At 49.7% G+C, this 21,159-nt stretch overlaps 1 protein-coding gene and 1 long non-coding RNA gene across 7 annotated transcripts in view; one reads left to right on the top strand and one right to left on the bottom strand.

Moving 5' to 3' along the window:
• Positions 1 to 21,159, bottom strand: part of PRDM16 (PR/SET domain 16) — a 338,369-nt gene that overhangs the window by 282,273 nt on the left and 34,937 nt on the right. For 4 of the 6 annotated variants that reach the window (XM_077311216.1, XM_077311221.1, XM_077311217.1 and 1 more), the window contains exon 1: positions 17,019 to 17,387. The exons of the other annotated variants lie outside the window; for them this stretch is intronic. In XM_077311216.1, the coding sequence (XP_077167331.1) occupies positions 17,019 to 17,055 (37 nt within the window). In that variant the 5' untranslated portion in view covers positions 17,056 to 17,387. Of the gene's footprint in view, positions 1 to 17,018; positions 17,388 to 21,159 lie in introns of those variants that run through there. 6 annotated transcript variants of the gene reach the window in all.
• Positions 17,286 to 20,125, top strand: LOC143824214 (uncharacterized). Its single transcript, XR_013226728.1, has 3 exons — positions 17,286 to 17,557; positions 19,181 to 19,321; positions 19,773 to 20,125. It is a non-coding gene; the product is annotated as an uncharacterized LOC143824214 (long non-coding RNA).

Here is a 21,159-nt window from a genome sequence, read left to right as displayed (position 1 = left end):
AAAGAGCCCATTTCATTAACTTGCCCTATGCCAAAACTGTGCAATTGGGAATCAACTCATTCCCTCACAATATTTGTTTTGATGGGTTCCGGACGCGTTAATAGCACTTAAAAAAAAAATTATAGAAGGAGCCATGTATATTCATGAAGGCTCCAAAGACTGCAGCACCGCGAAAGAAGGGACGTGGATGTGGGTGACTCTCCTTCCATGGCAACAGATTAGAGGCAAGTGATTAACTGATTGTTTGATTGAATGGGAATTTTGTGTGTGTGTGTGTGCGTGTTGCTAAATGGAGTTTTGAGTGGTTTGCACACACGGTTGTCTCTTTTGAAAGGGGTGTTGACGGCAGTGCTATCAACAGAATCCAGAGATTAATTTTGGAAATGAATGCCCCACAATGTGAGATTTATGGGTGCCGAATGGGAGGAAGGGTGGCTGGCTGGCTGCCTGCGTGTAGCGAGAGGAAAGGGCAATGGGCATGCGCAGAATCACCCTGCAAACACGTCATGCTGTTAGTAATGGTGCAATGGACCACCGTGCATGATGGTGGTTAGGACTGCTTCCAGAATTCTCTGCATCTAACTTTTCCTCTAAAACTCCTGCTTCTGTTTTAGACATGGTCCATTAGGAATCCACCATTTAAAAAAAAAATAAAATCCTACTTTCCCAATGGGAAATCAAAGCAGCTTACCTCATTCTCCTTTCTTCCATTTTATCTTCACAACAACCCTGTGAGGTAGGTGAGGCACAAAGTATGTGACTGGTCTAAGGTCACCCAGTAAGGTTCCAAGGAAGGATGAAGATTTCAAAGCTAAGTCTTTCAGATCCTATAGTCTAACGCTCTCAGCGCTACATCACGCTGACTTAATTTCAGTAGCTTGAACATGTTATGGTGGCTCGTGTTTTGCACCACAGGAAGAAGTGGTGCTTTCGATTCTGTGCTTCACTCCTCCAGATCTTTACAGATCCGGGAACAGAATTAGATGCCTTTAATATACAAAGGAGTGGGGAGCATCAGCACTTTCCCCCCCCCCAAGATACAGTTCTTTTTTCCATTCCCTTTTGCTATAAAAATACCTTAGCCGAATTCTCGTCCGCCAGTAGACTTTGCAAAATTTCCCTACCAAGTGTCAACAGGTCTATAAAAACAGCATTACGGATGCCTCGCTTGGATTCGAAATCAATTTTATTCGTATTTGAGCAAATAAAACTCAATGGGATTATCAGCTGGTTGGGTGTGTGCTTCTTTTGTCCGGGAGGTTGTTGCAGAGTGTTAAAATGAAACCAACATTCTTCTTGAAATCGGGAAACACGGCATGTTTCAACAGTCGCTGCTCAGCTGAGGTGACGCTGCCGTAGCTGCTCTTCCCTATCTGTCCTGCGATGTGAAATGGAAAATGGTTCTAGGAGGCGCATGGGCCACGCATGCCTCAGAAGGGGTGCAAGGGTGGATGGAGTCATTGCACTGAATTATTTTGTGTGATCCAGGTAGGGGAGCCAATCAGAGAAAAGCCACAGGCCTGGAACCTACAACTCACTTTTACGTTGGACCCCTCCCCCTGCAAAAGGAGGTTTAATTCTGGCTTTGTAGAATAACATTAAAAAACTGTAATGAGGCATGAGTGCATTTCTTTTGGGCATTTGTTTATATTTTCCCCCCCAACGACTCTCTGCTTTTTTGCTGCCGATTCTGCTAAATGTGCTTGCTAAATGTGCTTCTGCTAAATGTGCTTGCAATACGGACGCATATCATGCCATATATATACACACACAGACACAACCAACGTTCAAACACAGAATATGAATCATTTATACATATGATACATTGACACAGACACAATCCTGAAAATCTGTTCTTTGTATACTAGTTTGGTGCAAGGCAACAGAAAATGGAGCAGTTAAAAACCGTGAATGGGTTAGAGGGGAAAAGCAAGTCTGGAATGGAGATTAATGGATCCAGACAGCAGAAATGAAAAATTCAAAAAGCCACCTCTAAGTCCAGTAAAGCCCGTGTGGGAACACCGTGGGACGTGCTCCGCTGAAGCCTCTGGTTTCATCATGTGAATGCTGCATTGGACACTCTGTTGATTCAACTGCATTTTTATACCACTTCTCAGAAAAAAACTAGCAAAGTGGTTTTGACGGTAGCTAAAACAGTAGATCTCGTTACACAGAAAAGATGTCGTAAAATATTGGACAGACATGGGACAGAGCTGCACAGAAGCATTTCTAGAATGCATTGCTAACCAGCTAGTAAGTCACTGATCCAATCAGTAAAAATTGTTGCAACCGAAACCCTGCTAGTGGGTAAGCAGTCTGCGAAGCTAGGAAATTCCAGGATGCATTCAGATTCCACCTCTAATTTGCCAGAGCCTATTCTGGGCTTACATAGGGGCTGATCTACTAGGGTGGGGGTAAATGTTTTAAGACCCAGCATCCTAATTTCTAGACCTTCTCTAAAAGCAGGGGTTAAGCTTTTGCACTACAAGATAGCCACTCACCAACCATTTTAATAGATCTGTCCATTTCCAGAGAACTCCAAAAATTATTATTCTGTGAAAAGCCGTAAATGGGGCTAGTAATCTCTCAAGCAGTTCTCAGCACCCTAAAATTCTACGTCAAATGATCCTTTGGAGGATGCCATGAGAGTTAAACATATGGGCCCCTAGTGGATCCCACACTGGTTCTGGTGATCATTATCCCTCCAGTGCTTTAGGCAATTCTTGGAGTCACCTGCCACAAAAATAAGCACCAGCAGTCCCCGTAGCAAAACTCAAAGGCAGCACATTAGACCTCCCTGTGCCAGGTACAGAGGCAATTCTAGACTCTACCGCAAAGCTCAGATTCCAGATTGGAATATTTGGAAGAAATTAAACTGCATTTATGCTACGGCACGATACTGTCCAGGGGATTACATCTCTTCTGGTCATCATTAGCCAGAGGGGATGACCATTGAGAAGTGTGAAGGAGGTTCAAGCTGTTTGTAAGCAAAACTGAATTTAAACCTGGACTATCAAGGGGGTCTCCTCCTTCAGATCAGGAAATGGGCCATCAAGAACCTGATCAAATAATGCACCCTTCCCTTCCAGGTTTCTCTGCCTGGTCTAAGCAGCAACTGCAGAAGGCCTAATCCTAGGCATCAACCCAAATCCGTGCAATAAATAGAGGATTTTTAAAAAAATGAATAATGACAAATGATTATCTACAATGACTAAAGGAATATTAAAAAAAGAAAGAAAACAAAATCATTATCATGCCAGAACTCAGTCCAAGAAAAATGGAGATAAAGTGAGCCTGTGTGAACATGACAAGTGAATTTCCCTTACCACTGACTGCTTATATCTTTGCACCTATCCTGATATGTGTGCTGGAAACTGGGATGTCCAGATCAAAAGGGACGGTTTCTCTGTCATAGCTGTACCTAGGATATCATGTTGAATTTACTCAGCTGCTAATAATCCATGTTCCATTCAAAAGTCTAAACTCAGAAATAGGGGAGGGGGGGAATCCATTACGAATCCGTCCACAAAACATGCCTCTGAAAATGAATAGCTTTCTTTGGGGGGTGATAAAATATTCTTAACTGAAAAGCAACAAGCCATGCTTTTTTGAGAGAGAGAGAAAAAATGATTACAAATTATTTTAACAGTGCATTTGCAAAAGGGTTATAAAAACAGCGATAATATTTTTGTCTTGGGTTCTGGAATTACCAGTGTGACAGCTAATGCAGTAATGATTTGTTTCAAACGTCGGTGTTTAAGCCATAGAAAGCTGATTTTATCCCATTTTTTTTTCCAGTAGGCCGCACTGTCGTTAATGAAATTAAACACACCAATCGCATTTGTCCCCGGGGGACGAGGAGCTGAACACGGCACCGGTTTACTTTTTTATTAAAATAAATTGCAGCCAGCAAGATGGACTAATTGCACCCCGAATTGAAAAAGAAACATTCCATTGATATAATTAAGCCAATTTTCATGGACAGAAAGAGTTAGCATTGATATAAAATAAGCAGAGCATTCACCAGAGGCTGACACATACACCTCACCCCCCACCCCCAACACACACATCTCACGGGCACGCTCCCCCCCTCCCCCTTTTAGAAAAGCAGACGGTTAACTATTCAGCATGGAGTTGGGCTGCACTGGCTGTCCACTGCTATCTAATGGTGACAGCTAAATTATCTGCAATCTTTATTGCCAGGGTATCATGCCTGCAGGACACAGGCAGGGAGAGCAAAAGGATGGGGTGGGGAAATAATAGAAACATCTCAGGAGAGGAGGGGGGGGAAATCTCAAAGTTCTATTTCATTCTGACGAACCTTGGCCTTCAAAAAGAGGGAAGGGAAAGCTGCAAACCTGGGGACATTTCCCTGGGAGTAAGCCCTATTGAATAACGTGGGAATTATTTGCCGGTACACCTGCTTAGAATTGTACCCTAGGTGTGTGCTAGGGAATATCCTTTCTTCCCCAAGCATTATAGCCCTCGTCTATATATCCCTCTCCCAGTGGCTACTTTTGAAAAGGAGACCCGGTCACTCTTGGAGAAATGTGAACAGGACCAGAGATTACAGAGAACTGCAGCATCTGTTTTAAGTAGGGTAGTCACCCAGTTTGAGCTGGTTAGATAGCTCCATCTTAACCAGTTGGACAACTTGATACAACTCAACAGTTTATTGTCATGTTGCTATATTTATATGCCACTTTGCCCTCCCCTTCAAGTCAAAGCTTCCAGCAGGGGGAAAAAAAACATTACAAAGAAATAAGAGACAAAGACAAATAATGAGAAGGAAATAATGGCCCAGATCTTAAATTTCTTTGCCCACTTCCACAAAGAAACAAACTGACCATGAGAAGTGATGCCAAAGCTCTGGGGCCACCACAGAAAAGGCTCTGCTCCAAGGGGATGACGGTGAAGCATCCAAGGCAAGATGCTGCAGGGTTTTCCCAGCTGACTTGCCATGAGTATCTTCACAAATGATATTTAAAATAGTTTATTTTCACCACTTTTCCCCCTACCCCAAAATTGTGATGGGAATGTAGGCTCTATCCATACCGGAACTCAGGGGAACAATCCTAAAGGCAGCCCTGCTTGGAATGAATTACAGTGTTATTCAATGAGGCTTACTCCCAGGGGCCTGCAGTTCTACCAGCTCTACTTGCTTGGAGCGTATCCAATGATCTGTGCTTGCTTTTTATTATTATTTTGCAGTTTACATCAGTTTACATCTATCTCTCTATAACCCAGAAAGACAAAAGCGAGTCACAAATGTAATGGAGGAGCCAAAAGCTTCAACAGTCCAGTTCCAGAACTCATTTCAGAAATGCTGCAAACGGAACAGGAGGGAAGAAGGAGTAGAAACCCAAAAGGAGATTTGGGAATAACCACAGAAACCTGCTCGTGCTGAATGCGAAACAGCCTGGATGCTCCAAAGCAGCGTGCAAACTCTACTTGCAACGTACTTGAACAAGATACCTACTATTGTACATTCATTTTTAAAAGCATGCAAGCCCTGTATTCACAGTAGGAGTTCAATGGGCCTTCCTCTGTTGTGTTTTCAGGGGCAGAATGAACTGGATCCAAGCTGGGTACTGGGTAGATCAGTCCACTGTATCAAGGATGACACGCTGTATTCACGGCAAATATTCTCTATTTATGTCATATCAGAAATAACCAGGCATATCTGTTTAATGACAGAGGTGACTGCAAGGCCAGGGGAGTGGGGTGGAGATAGAAAGTTTATACGGCACAACGAAATGGCATTTGGGCCCAGGAACGAGCAGAAACTAGCTAATCAACATTCAAATCCCTTTAGAAAGCATTTATTTCTTGGGAAAGTTAACTTTTCACTCTATTTGCTTCCCCCTCCTTCTCCCCCCTCTCCCTGGACACCTGATGAACTGCATCTAATGCTCTTGCAGCATGGGGGTGCAAGGGACACAAAACTTCATTTAAAAATAAGATTTTTTTAATCCTGGATAATTTGGGTTCAGAGTGTAATTATACATCACCTCAATTACCAGATCACAACCCCCTAAGTATTCCTAATTGCCTAATTGGATCAAAACTGTTGGGGAGGGGGGGGAGAACAGCTAGTAGCCAGCTTTGCCTCAAAGGGGTTGATGGGGGTGGGTGGGGGGGACAGGAGTGGGTTGTGGGTGGGTGTTGCACCATGAGGGAAATAGTTGAGGAGGAGGGGTGGCAGCCAGACGTCCAGGTCATAATTTCAAAATAATGTGCCTCCTGCGACATTGTAAAATTGTTCTATGGGATACTGCAGGGGTTGGAACGCTGAAAGAAGGCCTGCCCATGATGTCAAATGGAGCCACCAAGCTCAGGGAATAAGAGATATTTGCCCGTAATAAGGAGCATCTAGCAAACTTGGAGTGAAACTGGGAACCAACCTCCTACAATGACAGGGATGGAGCGAATGGTCCCATTTCTTTTTTTAAATGTATATGTTTTTGTCCCCAGTTTCGGCATTCGTATATGTTTTTATATGTCACATTAAGCCGCCTTATACCAAGACAGACTCCTGGGCAATCAAGGAGGATGCTTTAGGATGCTTTGGGCTGATCCTGCGTAGAGCAGGGGGTTGGACTAGATGGCCTGTATGGCCCCTTCCAACTCTAGGATTCTATGATTCTAAGGGCAGTCTTGTCCACCCTCACCAGTGGTGCCCCTCGGTCATCTCCAGCCAAAGTTCTTTCACTTGACCAACTATATCAGGGGTAGTCAAACTGCAGCCCTCCAGATGTCCATGGACTACAATTCCCATGGGCTCATGGGAATTGTAGTCCATGGACATCTGGAGGGCCGCAGTTTGACTGCCCCAGGACTAGATGGTCCTTTTCACTGGTGATGCTGGAGATTGAACCTGGGACCTTCAGCATGCAAAGCAGATGTTCTGCCACTGAGCCCTAGCCCTTGTCATCAGCATTTATGTAATACACACGTAATATAAATTCCTCAATGCAGATAAATCGCTTAAAAATTATAGGGGAAAACTGACATGAGGGGAAGAACATGACTCCTTCTCCCCCCCCCCCAAAAAAAAAGATCATAGTCTTTGCATTAGGCAAAGTGAAATCAGGGTCCATTCCACACACATAGGATAATGCACTTTCAATGGGTTTTGGCAGCTGGATTTTCCTGTGCGGAAAATCTACTTCTAAAGTGCACTGAATGAGCATTATCTATTGTGTGCAGAATAGGGCCAGGAATTTGAAACTGCAGGGGTGCAAAACGTGACATTATCCCTATATGAGGAACTGCTGACATCCTATAGAGACATTCCGGACAGATTTAACTGGGTCAGATTCCTTGAAGAATAAGACACTGGATGCTGGTGTGTCATTGCTATAACTGGCCGCGTTGACAAAGGGAGGCAAAACCAAGCACACAGTACCAAATTTGCAGGTGCAGCAATCTACTCCCTCCAAAACACCAAGTTACGGAGATCCCATGGAAGATTCCCAGGTGTGCAGCAATCCTTTCTCATACGAAAGTGCTGAAGTTACTCCTCACCTAAGAGGGCTCGTGCGAGGGGGAAGTGATTGCATCCGCTACATCCCTATTCTGCACATATTCAGATGCTACATCCCTATTCTGCACATGTTCAGATGCTACATTCCTATTCTGCACATGTTCAGATGCCACATTCCTATTCTGCACATGTTCAGATGCTCTCTTGTCATGTTCCACAGCTGGCCCGGAGGGGAAATAAACCAGGTCCCAAGCTTAAGGGCTCGCCTGTATCATTTCTCCAGCAAAAGACCCATTTGCCGCATGATTGTCCAGAGGTCGATCCGAGTGGCAGAAGCTGCCAAGAACTTCAGGATGGATTAATAGGAGAGGTGAGAGATTATTTCTGGGTGGCTCCCCACCCACAGAGAAGAAGGGTGGTTTCTCTTCCTACTTCTCCATTTCCTAGGCCTCTCTGCCCATCTCAGGCAACTGACAAAGGGGGGGGGGGGAACAGCTGAAAGCCCAAGGGACAAAGAGCTCTTTATGCTGGAAGTAAGGTGACCGCTATGGCATCTGCAGGGGGGGGGAGAGGGGGGGAACCACCCAGCAAATACATGCCGATTGGATTTCATAACCTGCAGCAAGGTCCCAATCCTGCCACTTGCTTTCGTCTACAGGAGTAAGGGATTCTTTTCCTGGAGTGGTATTTACTTATAATCAGCCATGCTGTTCTTAGTTCTTGGAAAGGTGATCAGCCCCTGCCTAGGCTGCACCACTACAGAGAGGCGCACACATGGCGGAGTGCACCGCGCACATACACAGAAGGTCATCGTGCATAGAAAAGAAGCATGTCAGGGAGGACCTCGGATTAGGGCTCGCTCTTTTGCTGTTCGCAAACGTTTGGGTGTTTTCATTGGAGAGACATTCCCAGAAGTCAACCTGTCCAGTGGTATTCTCAGATGGTACACCCCAAAAACAGGCTTACTACTCACTTCCTAAATGCATGTCATGTATTCTTCGGCCAGTGCATAAAATAGCATCCTTTAAAAGAAATCAGCTATAATATTGTCCTGTTTAAAATTTGTGACCACATTTCCTCCAAGGAGCTGAAATACTTCTCACTTCTGAAATATTTATCACTTCTAGGGTGGCCAGCTCCCATGTGGAAAAGCTGGAGGTTTGGGGCACAGCCTGGGGAGGGTGGGGTTTGGGGAAGGGAGTGGCATCAGGAGGCTGGAGAGCCATAGAGTCTATCCTCCAAAACATCCAATTTTTCTAGGATAAGTGATCTCTTGCCTGGAAGGCAGTCATAGTGCTGGCAGATCTCCAGCTCCCACCTGTCTGGTGGGCACCATGACCTTGGAAGGTAGGTTAGGCCAAAAGAGAGTGACAGACCCATGGTTAGAGGAACACACCAGAGCAAAGAAACCAGCATTTCGGCCCTTGGTTGGCAGAAACTCCAAATAAAATGGTTCAAAGTGATCTGCAGAGGAAAGCATGAAGCTCTGATCCATCCATTTTGGAAATTCTTTTTGTGCATCATGCCCGGGACTGTCTCCCTCTGAAATTCCAGAAGAGTATTGCGTATGTGTGTGTGTGCCTGCATGCAGGCGTGTGATTCTCTAAGATGCAGTGGGACAAACAAATGCAATCATAAGCGCCCCTCTTAACCCACTGGGAGAAGACTAGGCTGTTGCACACCGCAGGGGCTTTACCGACGTCTTAGTTGGATTAAGTGGATCCGCCTAATCTGAATGCCAAGTGCCTACATGTTGTTTTATTTACAGGACTAGTGTCTTAAGCCAAGTTCTGTGCGGCTGTGAGAACTGAGTTCCTGGATCAATGCAGGGTCCATCTAGCCCAGGCGAAAACCAGGTACTCCTGGAGACATACAAGCAGAGGATCAAGTGGAAGACCATCCAGCTTTGGTGGGGAAGGAGTTGTCTTGAACGCCAAGCTTTAAGTGTATCTTGTCACTGTAGAGGAGCAGGTAGCCATCTGCAATCTGTTTGCAGTTCCTGATCAAGATTGTATTAGTCACCATTACAGCATCCTTGACGTCTGATTTCTGGGGAGAATCCTAGCCCCAATTCTGGAAATGCAGCCTGGTGCCCCCCCACCCAAAAAAAGAGAGGCAGCCTCAGATTCTCAGTTCAGGTGTGAGTTGAACCTTCCAATGTGATTTCAGAGAGGTAGCTAAAGAATACTTGACTTCCAATTGGTTCGCAACCTGGGAATTAAAACTGTGTGGGCCAGAATATTAATCCCCACTGGAAATGCCTTTTGCAGTGTGAACAGCTATCAGATTTTCACAGCCACAGCACAAGAACCGCTCTCCTGAAAAGAGACAATCTGGCCAGAAAACTCATTTGCAGCCCAAATAGCATCTTTCCTGAAATTCCCGTTGGGAAAACTCGGGAAGGAACACTTTTGCAACTCCACTTGCCTAGCTCTGACATGTAATGACATCCTTTGAACCAGGGGTAGTCAACCTGTGGTCCTCCAGATGTCCATGGACTACAATTCCCACGAGCCCCTGCCAGCAAACGCTGGCAGGGGCTCGTGGGAATTGTAGTCCATGGACATCTGGAGGACCACAGGTTGAAAGTTAGTATAAAAATTAAGCATTGCAATGTGATTTTTATTCTGCATCCCATCCTATGTTAGTGATGTTTACGCAGGGACACACCCCGCCAGTCCAAGGACCACGGGGCAGATTGTAGCAAAATAAGGCCTGAGCCCAAAGAAGGCCAGTTTTGCAAACAAACCTGAACTTCTCACATCCCTCACTGTGTTCCGGCAATAATTGAGGGTGGGGGCTATGAAACGGAGCAGACATCTCCTGCCCTTCCAAGTGATGACAGGAAGCAGTGCTCTCGATGTGATGGAATTTCTTGGTCTTATTCCATATACAAAACCAACCGACACCTGACACCCTCAGACTTGTTCCACTCCCCTCATCTCCCTGCACCAGGCTCTCTCAACCAGGGCTGGGTGAAACCCTGGGGTTTCTTGATGGCCCTGGAAGGGTTTGCCTGAATGCCTGGGAGTTAGTTCATTGTTTACATTGTTTGAATTTGTTAAACATTTGCCAGGTGATATAACCATAAATGGTCATGTCAACCCACCCACCTCTTCCAAGATGGCCAATAACAGGCGTGAAGGGCGTGGGAAGGGGCGGGGCCCCAGGTGGGCGTGTCCACAGCCCTGCTTCCCAACCATATTCTACAGGATCGTCCCACTTCTGGGGTTTCTCGAAGCCTGAAGAACATTTGAGGGGTTTCTCCACGGTCAAAAAGTTGAGAAAGGCTGGCCGAGACAGTCTTTGCACACAGAATCCCAACTAAGCCCTTGTTCAATTCTGTTCAAGATGCATTTTTGATCTCTTCCTCGCAGAAGTATGAAAGCGCAAAAAGCCAAAAAAAAAAAAAAAGGCGGGAGAGAGAGAGAGAGAGAGAGAGAGAAAGAAAAGGGGTGGCAGATTATAACACATGCCACTGCTGAGCAAGAGACAGATATAGGGACAGGTCTGATTGATGGGCCTAGAAGGGGGGAGGGGAGACAGTTCTGCAAGAGACCCAAGGATCTTGCTCCCCCCTCCCCTGGCCAAACAGTGTGTACAGAGCAGGCCATTTCATATTGGAAAGCTGGGGGGAAGGCCCATAAAGGCAACCCACAGAATGAATCGAGGACTTGGGATAGTTTCTCTCTCTTACTTGGGGTGGGGGGGGGGGTGGAGGGGAGAAAAGAAACGGACAGCAAACGTTTATAAAACGATGAATGGCCTACAAAGAGGGGGCCTTTCCCCTCCCCCATTTGCCATATTTAAATCAGGGCAGAGGGGCACCCAACAGAACGGGCTGGCAGCAGGCATTCTTTGGGCATCTTCTCTGCTAGGGCAGGTGCTGAAGGCCAGTGACTTAAAGGGCTTTCTGGGGGGGGGGAAGTGGGTCAAATGCAAAGAGGAGGGGGCCCCTCCCAGTGACCTGGAAGCAGAACCCCCCAAGCTCAGAGGCTTAGCTTCCTCTGGATACCAGCTATTGAGTGGGGGGGATGGAGGCTACGGCCTTACTGCTTGGAATCTGGATTTTGCCAAGGCAGCTGGCTGCTCTTGGATGGCTGAGATGGGTCCTGGGGGTGACCTGGGAAGGCCTTTCCAACGCCCACCTCTCCATATATTGGAAGCTGATGCCATGCAATGGTGAGGCCTGCTCCCCCCTACACACACACACACCTCTCCATTCCTCGCCATCAAAAACAACCCCCTTTCCCCCCAGAAGCCCCCAACCCTAATTGCATTGGAGGGATAGAGCCAGGCATCCGAAGAAGGAAAGGGGCAAAGGAACGATTCTGCTCGAACCAATTTGAACCCGTCTGGGACAGTCAGTCCGGCCTATCTGTTGTTCTCAGGTGTAGGGGTGTGTGTGTGTAAATCTGGGGCTGGCAGTGGCCCCGATCCAATGCTCCTTTAAGGGAGGTTATAAAAAAGGTAGGAAAGAACAAAGATCTCTCCCCTCTCTCCCGAAACTTTGGAGAGGCTCAACTCCGTGCGTGGAGAGTCAAGTTTAAATACCTTTCTAAAAAACTCACGTAAAAAAAAAACCTCTTGGCCAAGGGAACCAAGCCTGTTGAAATAAGGACTGCGACTTGGGACGCGGGGAGGAGAACCGTGCTGCCATGGGCCGCCCCCCAACAGGCGCTGGTTTCTAGCCGCGGGAAAGAACTTTCTGCTCGGTCCCGATGTCGCCCTCCCCCCACTTTCATTTAAAACAACAAAAATCCGCTGATCCCATCAACGAGCGATCGAGAAATCGAGCCCGGGGAAAGGCCGATGGCTCCCCGAGGCCAGGGCATGCCGGCCGGCCGGCCTGCAGCGCTCGCCTCTTGCGGATCGGTCTTCCCCGGCCAAGCAGGCAGGAGCCCCAAAGACCCGGCGGAGAAGGGAAGCGGGCGAGGGAGAGAGCGGGACGGGAGCCCAGCGGTTCCCTTTCCCTGGCTCGGCTCGACTCGTTCTTCTCCTGCGCCGCCGTCCCCTTCCTTCCTTCCTTCCTTCCTTCCTTCCTTCCTTCCTTCCTTCCTTCCTTCCTTCCTTCCTTCCTTCCTTCCTTCCTTCCTTCTCTCCCTTTCGCCTTCTCCCTTCCTTCCTCTCGCTCCCGTCCTCCTCCTGCCTTTTTCTTTCCCTCCCCCGCTCCTGCTTTTTACCTCCCCCCCTTCCCTCCGTCTCACTTCCCCCCCCCTTTTAAACTTTTCATCTCCACTTTTAAAAACAAAAAAAAAACTTTCTGCTTCCCTCCATCTCTTTCCCTCGCAGTTCTTAACGCCGGGAGTAAAAAATTCAATGGCCTGGGCGGCTCAGCCACTGACTCCTTCGCCGACCTTCGGCTTTCAATTCTTGAGGCATTTCTCGAAAGACTTTTTCCCGTGCAAACTGAGCAGACCCCTTCCCCTCCCCTTCCCCCCCCAAAGGAAACCCCGTCCCGGGAGCTGGGAGAGTTTCATTCTGCAAAAGCGTGCGGTCTCCCGGGGTGGAGAGCGAGAGCAGAAGGGGACTGTCGCCTTTTGCCCTTGCCGCGGCCCTCGAGGAGGATGGCCGAGCCCACCGTCGCAGCGGTCGGAAGGGAAGGGAAAGGAAGGGAAGGCATGCAGGCAGCAGAGCGGAGGACGACGGGGCTCCCCGGCCGGCTCCCTCCTCCTCCTCCTGGGCCAGCGCGTCACCCAGTTCTCGCCCAGGGGGCTCCCGGCCAGACACCTTTCCCTTCCCTCCTCTTCCCTTCCCAGCGCGGCCAGGGCTGCAGTCCCAAAGTCACCCCCCACCACCACCCCCACCCCACACGTGCGCATCACTTTGTTCTTCCTCAGGAAACCAGGTAGCAAGAGCAGCAGCCCAGGTCCCGGGAGGGGGCCTCGCCATCTGCTTCGAATCCTGCCCCGGCGGAATGAAATCTGCACACGCGGTCGGGGGGTTGAACATCAGGCGCGATGGGCGCTTTCTTGGTTCGCGCCGGCTTTCTTTCGCAGCCAGGCAGGGAGTAATGCAGTCGAGGATTTCCTCCCCCCCCTTTCGCCCGCCCCCCTTTAAGATGCTATATATCACACACGGACAAGAAAAATCCACACGGATATTTTGTACCCCGCTTTGAGCTACTCGCAGGAATCTCAAAGCGGCTCGCCATCGCCTACCCTTTCTCTCCCGACAACTGACGCCCGGCAAGCTAGGTAGGGCTGAGAGAGCTCGGAGAGAACTGTCATCGGTCCAAGGTCACCGAGCAGGTTGTGGAGGAAGAGTGGGGCATCAAACCCGGTTCTCCAGATGAGAGGCCGCAGTCTTACCCACTGCGCCAAGAAAGCAAATGTCTGGGCACAATCTCCTACTTTAGAGTTTCGGTTCGAGGGAGACGCGGCTTAAAAGGGGTGTGTGTTTTTTCCTTAGAGAAAGTCCCTGGGATGTGGGCACCTGGGCTACTTTTTTTTTAAATTATTATTGCTGAAAGGGTCTTCTTCAGCTTCAAAGTCGTCCACCACCTCCCTCCCGCCTCCGCCAACAACGCGCCTCTAAACGGCCGAGTTTGGGATTGGTATCAAACCAGCTGCGTTTAATCAGCCTACCAAAACAGAGACTTCCAGGTTGGACCAAGCGGTAAACGCGGGGGCAAAACAAAGAAAGAAAGAAAGAAAGAAAGAAAGAAAGAAAGAAAGAAAGAAAGAAAGAAAGAAAGAAAGAAAGAAAGAAAGAAAGAAAGAAAGAAAGAAAGAAAGAAAGAAAGAAAATCTTTCCAGGATCCTTCCCTCCTTCTCCACCTTACTTCTGTCCTAATTTGTGCTTCCTTCACTACTGCAGCAAACACACGCACCATGGAGATATTATTATTAATTATTATTAATATAATAATATTAATAATAATAATAAAGAGAACCCAATACTTTCCTGCACATTTACACTAGAACGATGTAGGAAATTTACAAACACACCTTGGAATCTGGTCACTTTCTCCTAATGAACAATACAGTTTTTTAAAATTAAAAACCCATGTTGCTCCATTATGCTTGATGGAAGTGACAAACTAATTTCTCTGTAAAAAACAGGAGATATATATATATATATAAATATTTAAAGGGCAAGTTTCCTTGGCTAAATGCACACACGCGGGAGTGGACTATTGAGGAGGGATGCGGCGGAGTGCCGTGATCCTTATGTTTATTGAAAAATCACAGTATTAATTGCAAAGAGAAACTCTCCCCCCCAAAAATGGCTTCAGCCATTCGTTGGCAAGTTTGATGTTGTCAACTGTAACAACACAACAGACCGCCGGCAGGTTCCGCTTGAAGCTCGATTTCTCGTCCATTTCTGGGGGCGCCCCAGAAGTGGAAGGAGGGGAGTTAGGCCGGCAGAAGTGATTTCTCTTCTGAAAATCGCCAGGCCTGTCAGGGAAGAAAACAGTTTGCGAGCGGCGTGGTTCCTTCTTTAAATAGGGATGGGTGGTGGGTGGGGGGGGAGAACTGTTGACTGTTAAGGGTGAGAGGACCCAAGGAGTGTCCTCGTGCCCTTTTCTAACTTCAGCCGATCCTGAAAGGAGGCGCGAGCAACTCCTAGGCGAAGTCCCTGCTCCCTTGCTCCCGCAAAGGGAAACAACGAGGTTATTAGGATGGCCTGTCAGGACTGCGCTGCGATTCAACAGTCCTGCGGCGCGTTTCGGGCAAACTCTTCCTGAGGCTTGAACAGGGTTCTTGGCCATGTTCCGGGCAGGATCTAGGATCCCATATTCCTTTGACCTTGGGCAAGTTCAGAAGAAGCCCGTCTAAGAGGGCCTTGAGCCCGTTCGGGCATGGCGAAAGGGAGACTCTCTGGCTTTCTTCTTGGAGAGCCGCAGCAGGAGTGGGCGAAGCATCGCCGAATCGATCCGAGTCTTAACATGGAGAGGGAGGGGAGAGAAGGGGTTAAAAGGTCCGTCGAAGTACCAGGTCTTATGCCCCTCGCGGGCTGCACTTCTTGGAAGGAAGTCTCTATTAAAAGCACGGGGACTTTACTACCAAGTGCAAGGGCTCCAGGACGGGGAAGGCCAATCGTGTTCGACTGCAAGCTGTCTCGCTCCCACCTCCTCTCTCCTTACCTGGCTCACCTCTTACTTCGGGTTACCTCATTTGCAAAAGGGCACGTTAAAACTTTACAGCGTAGGGTCTGGATTCTAGCCTCCACGTTTCACCAGGGAATGAGTAAAGGAAGACCAGGGCATCCACGAAGCAAGTAAGCAAGCCAACCAACAGAAACGCTTCGTAAAGAGAACTACAAAACAAGCACTAGCTTTGCAGAGCCTCCCCCCCCCCCCAAATAAAATGTGTACAAGAGAAACACACATTTTTAAAGAATCATTAAATGAGACACCGTAAATAATTTGTGCCGGTCCTGTTCTAGTTTTGCCCTTCAAAACGTTTCAAATAGCCGGGGGGGGGGGGTGTGAGAAGAGAGATAAATAACCATTTGACAGATACAAGATTTTAAACCGGTGCGCACCCCCACCCCACCCCTCTCCAACCTCCCCCTTCCGCGTTACCCACCCCTTGATATTTCATTAGTTAGCAACCGATGGGAACGACGGGGCTGGAGAAAGATAAGAGCTTTCCAAGGGGGAGTAAGAAACAGAGGTGGTGGTGGTGGGGGGAAAGAAATCCTCCCCTCCATGTTCTCTTTCTTTTTCCAGGCAAGGACGGTCGGACGGACACGGCGGACAATCCAGCGCTTCCTTTATCCGCCGCTTTTCAGAAACTCCAAAGCGTGTCAATTTCACCGCCGTCGAGCCGTACGTGTCAATTTCACCGCCCCGCGCCCAAGCGCCCTTTTCGCTCCCCATTTCTCTGCCTCTTCAATTCATTCTCCCTTCGCCTCGATGGTTTTATTTTCTCCCTCTCTCTCGTTCCCCCCTTCCGCCGTCTCCCACGGCCTCCTAGGGAAGGAAGGCTCGCTCGCTCGCTCGCCGGGCCTGCCTGCCTGCCTGCCTTCCAGCCGCGAACCTCTAGCGCCCACTATTTCAAAAGCTAGGAATTAAAAGATTTCCCAAGAACTTGGAAACGACTTGGGGAAAGGGGGGGGGGGAGCGAGAGAAAGTTGCTAGGTTCAACTTTGAGGCTAACTTTCGCTTCGCTTCTCTCTCCCCCCCCCCCCAAGATTCCCCCCTCCTTCCTCCTCTGCCATCCTTGATCGCCTCGAAATCTGCAGAGAGGCGACCCCCCCCCAATCGCGGGGTGCGGAGAAGAGGAAGAAGGACACCCAAACTCCGAGGAGCGAAACGCCGCGGCACACAACGCACACGCAAACACAAAAAAAGAGCTGCAGCCAGCTTGGATCGGCGGCAGACGCGCTCGCTTCCTCCGGCCCGGCTGGCTCATCCCCGGAAAGGGCAGCCAAGGAGGGGCTCTGCTCCTCGTCCTGATCCCCCCCCCCATCCTGCCGGCCAACCCCCCCCCCCCCCAAGCGCGGCCCCCTCCTCTCTCCCTGGCCAGATCTCGCCGAAGATCTCCACTCTCTCTACCCCCCCCCCCCGCGGGAAGGGACCTACTTTTTGGCAGTTTCCTCGCTCGCGCCTTAGATCTCATCTTGACGCCGGAGTGGATCCCTCCTTGAACCCGCAGCAGCTCTGCCGCGCTATCTTCATCTCCCAAGCATTGTCAGTTTGGACACCTTCGCACATGCGCACAGAGCATTCAATCTGACACCCTCTCCGGGGCCAAAAAAACTTTCCAATGTATTCATCACCATCGGGGTTGGGGTTGGTTGGGGTGGACGTGTGTGTGTGTGTGTAAGAGAGAGTGTGTGTGTCTCCGTGTGTGTGTGGGTTCTTTGTGTGTGTGTGTGTGTGTGTGTGTGTGTGTGTGTGTGCGCGCGCGCGCGTGTGGTGGTCCTATCCTCTTCTTCAGATCACTTATCTCAACCCCCCCTCCCCTCGGAGAACCATCCTTCCTCTCCCCCCCCCCCTCCCCGCGCACTTTCCCTGGATCTGCCCCTTTAAGAAAAAGCTGCTCTTTCTTCCTAACCCTTTCTTCACTGCCCTGGTCCGGTGGACCATATTTAGAGACGGGACGGGACATCCCGCCGAAGGTGACTTTGCCATTTCTTATTGATTTCCCTTTCGGGTTGTCATTTCAAAGGCTTGCTCGGGAGGCGGCGGGAGTGTGTGTGTGTGTGTGTGTGGCTTGCGATCGGTTAACTGCATGTGCCACTTTAGAGGTCTTTTGCGCGCGCGCGTGTTTTAATTGCATTTAATTGCGTTTGGGGTTCGGGATGTCCTTTCCCCTCTCCCTCTTTTGACATCCCCGATCCTTTGCATGCTTCGGCACAAAACGACCCCCCCACCCCCGAGTCCGGGCGACTCCGTCTGTGAGCGGCGCAAACCTGACCTAAAGCCAGCGTATAGGATCCCCGGGACTCACCTCCCACCCCAACCCCTGCGCGTATACTCGGGAGTAAAAGCCTACAGTTTAGCGGTTTTAATCGGCTTTCGGTGGGACGGAGCGAGCACGCCGAACTCGCAAGCGCCGGCTGGGGGGGGGGAGGGGTGGGTGGGGAGTGCTGCTGTTGGACTGCTTGGAACCGAAACCGGCTCCGCGGGAGAAGGTGCAGCCGTGCGCCTGGAGCGGCTGCCGGCCATGGGACTGAGCGCAAGGGGAGCAGAAGGGCACAGGATCGCGTGCAGCCGTGCGCCTGGAGCGGCTGCCGGCCATAGGATTGAGCGCAAGGGGAGCAGAAGGGCACAGGATCGCAGCCTGGCCCGGCCCAGGACGAGGAGGGCGGACGCCCGAGCGGGACGCTTGCCTCTTGACACGAGAGCTCTTTTTCCCGGCTTGCGCGCGTCTCCGCGGCTCGTAATTGCATTTAAAAGTCTATTAAGAAAGATTAAAGCTTTTCCCGGCGATGGATTTCTGGCGCGTCGGGCGGGCTCCTTTCATTCTCGGGCGCGTTGCCGGGAGAGGGGGAGGCTCTCCGCGGTCTGATCCGCTTTTGACCCGATCCTCGCTCCCACGTTCTGTTTGGCTCTTCCTAGACACGCGGAAACGTAGGGCAGTTTCCCGACACTTTTGCTTATCTGTTTTGGGGGCAGGAATCCCGCAGCCCGATCCTAGGCAGGGATCGCGCGGAGATGGGCCCTCGCCGACCCGAGAGGGACTTACTCCCGAGTAGGGGTGCCCGGGATTCACGCGGAAGTAGGCTCTCGGAGTATTCACTGAGCAGGGACTCCCATGGGAATTTACTCCCGAAGTAGCCCTTTCTTCCGAGGAGGGCTTCACGCGACCGCGCTATACCCCAGCTTTCCCGCGTTTACTCAAAAGCAAGTCCCTTGGGGCGCCAAGATTTGCGCCCTGCGCAGGCTGACGTGGGAGTAAGTGGCGCTTACTTCTGAGTAGACGTGTTGCGTCAAGCCGACTGCTAGCCCAAGGAAGTCTGCATTCTGCATAGGATTATAATTTTTAATCTCTGGGCATCCACCCACCGCCATGTATTCCGTATTTGTTTTGCACTTTGCCCTTTCTGCCTCGCCTTTTCGGCCCAAGCCCAACCCTACCCCCAAAAGCAGGGACAGCGCCTCTTCAAAAAATAATAGGACCCCCTCCCCCGGGGGGCTTCCTTTGCCGGTTTGCAAAAGAAAAGGACCCGAAAGGTCCTTGTTCTCCGGCTCTTTGGACAAAGCTAACTTCGATCGAAATAACCTCAGTTCTTTTGCAGAATTCCCCGGGTCCTTTCGGCCGCCACGACCCGTCCCTCTCTTGCAAACCGACCGGGGCCTTTCCAGGTGAATGTGGGGGCCTGTCGTTCCCTCCCCTCTGGCAGATTCGGGGGAGTTGGTTTGAAAGGGGATCAAGAGGGGTAAGTATACCGTTTCCAGAAACTCCTGGCTTGAGATTTCCTTTTGAAACGGCCTGTAATGGGGGCAGTCCCTCGTTCCTGGGATTGGGGTGTCTGTCTGTCTCCTGGGGAGACGTCAGGGAAGGGAGAAAAGATGGCGGGAGAATTATTTTAATGTCATAAAATTCAGCTTTCTTGGGGTTTAAAGGGCCAGTTTAGGTGTTGGCGGGGGGGGGGGGGGGGATGGTTTCATGGGATTGCCGGAGAGGGGCATCTAATAGAGACGGTTAACTAACCCTATAAGAAAATTAATTGGGGGAGGGGGAACCCGAGGGGCGTTCACATTACAGGATATGGTGGGGAGGGGGATTTCGGCAGGTGTAAGGTATTGCAATTGGCTGCGACTCTCCCTTCCCAGTAAACTACATTTGGGCAATTTACAGAAGAGGTTTTCTTCTTCTTCTTGCCCCAGAGTTCCTGGACAAGCTGTTTTGAAAATATTTATTCCAGCTGTAATCTCCAGGAAAACCGGGAATATACAAAAGGACACCGTTTCTTTTCTCTCTTAAAAGACTGGGGGACCAATCAGCTCTCCTATCCCTCCTCACGTTTGCTCTTACGACTCATTTAAAACCGTCGCGGGAGGGGGGGAATAACCCATCGGGTCCCCCCCCCCCCAAGCCTCGTACATAATACCAACTTTCGGAAACCTTTAAAAAGCTGGTGGTCGAATAAACCTCGTTTTTATTTTTTATTTTTGCAAACTGTCTCTCCTAATTGACCGACTCTTGAAAAAAGAAAATGAATAAACGGAAGATAAACATACTTTCCTAGATTGTTTTTACATGGGCCATTCGATTGGAACCGAATCCAGATTCTGAATAGACAGATGTTACACATGGCATTCTAATGAGGACCTGTGCAAAATGTGAAGTCACAGGCCGAACATTTGGAAGGGGAGAATTTCCCAGCAGTTTCTAAAGGTGGAACAATCTGGGGGGGGGTAGAGGGGAGACACCCTCTACCCTCTGCTCCACCTGAGGCGTGGAGACGTTCTCGGGGCTCATACCCTCTGCGTTTTTTTTCCCCTTGCATTTTTATTGTTCAGGAAATATGGCCCAGAGGAATAGGACTTGCAGTTCCATGTGCACGTCTCCTCGCGAGTAGGCCCCACTGAGCGCTAGCGAGGCCCATTTCTTAGTCAGCCCGCATGCAGGGGAGTCCTGATGTGTGGGGCAAGGGGCCATTAAACACAGGGGGGGTTAGTAGGCCCAGAGAACACCCCTGGGCAGGTACCTTTCTTCGAAAGCAAGGCCTGAGTGGGATTCACTCCCTCCCCGGGAAGTGTGGCCAGGATCTCAGCCTGAATAAAGAGGAAGTCACCTTATCTTGTCTCCAGGTAATTTCCTCGGCAGGTGTGCCTGTGACAAAGTCATTGTCCCAGGTAGCTTACAGTGTTCCTTGGAAATAACATATCCAAAGATCCAAGCTTGCGGATCAGGGATGTTTTTACACCAGGAAAGGAGCTCGGCAGAAATATTTTCCCTTTCCTTCCCTTGGTGGGAACTGACCTTACTTGTCAGGCAATTGGCAAACCTATACGTATTCACTTGTGCGAGATCTCTATGGCCTTTACCTTCGAGTAAACGTGCAGCCAGTCGGGCTGCGGCTTCCCTCGTGGCCTTTCAGTTCCTTGTGCCCCCCCCCCGAGGCAGGTAGGAGTCGGCAGGAAGCCCCGCTGAATTAATAGGGGCTGCCTTTTCCTGCCCCATGACTTAAACTAAGAGGAGAGGCTGTCTTTGCATCTGCAACCGGCGGGGACTGAAAATCGGCTGGATCGGTCGAGCAAGACAGGCCTG

The sequence above is a fragment of the Paroedura picta genome, chromosome 15 (genome assembly GCF_049243985.1).
Source record: "Paroedura picta isolate Pp20150507F chromosome 15, Ppicta_v3.0, whole genome shotgun sequence".
Taxonomy (NCBI): Eukaryota; Metazoa; Chordata; class Lepidosauria; order Squamata; family Gekkonidae; genus Paroedura; species Paroedura picta.
This window is presented reverse-complemented; position numbering and strand designations above follow the sequence as displayed.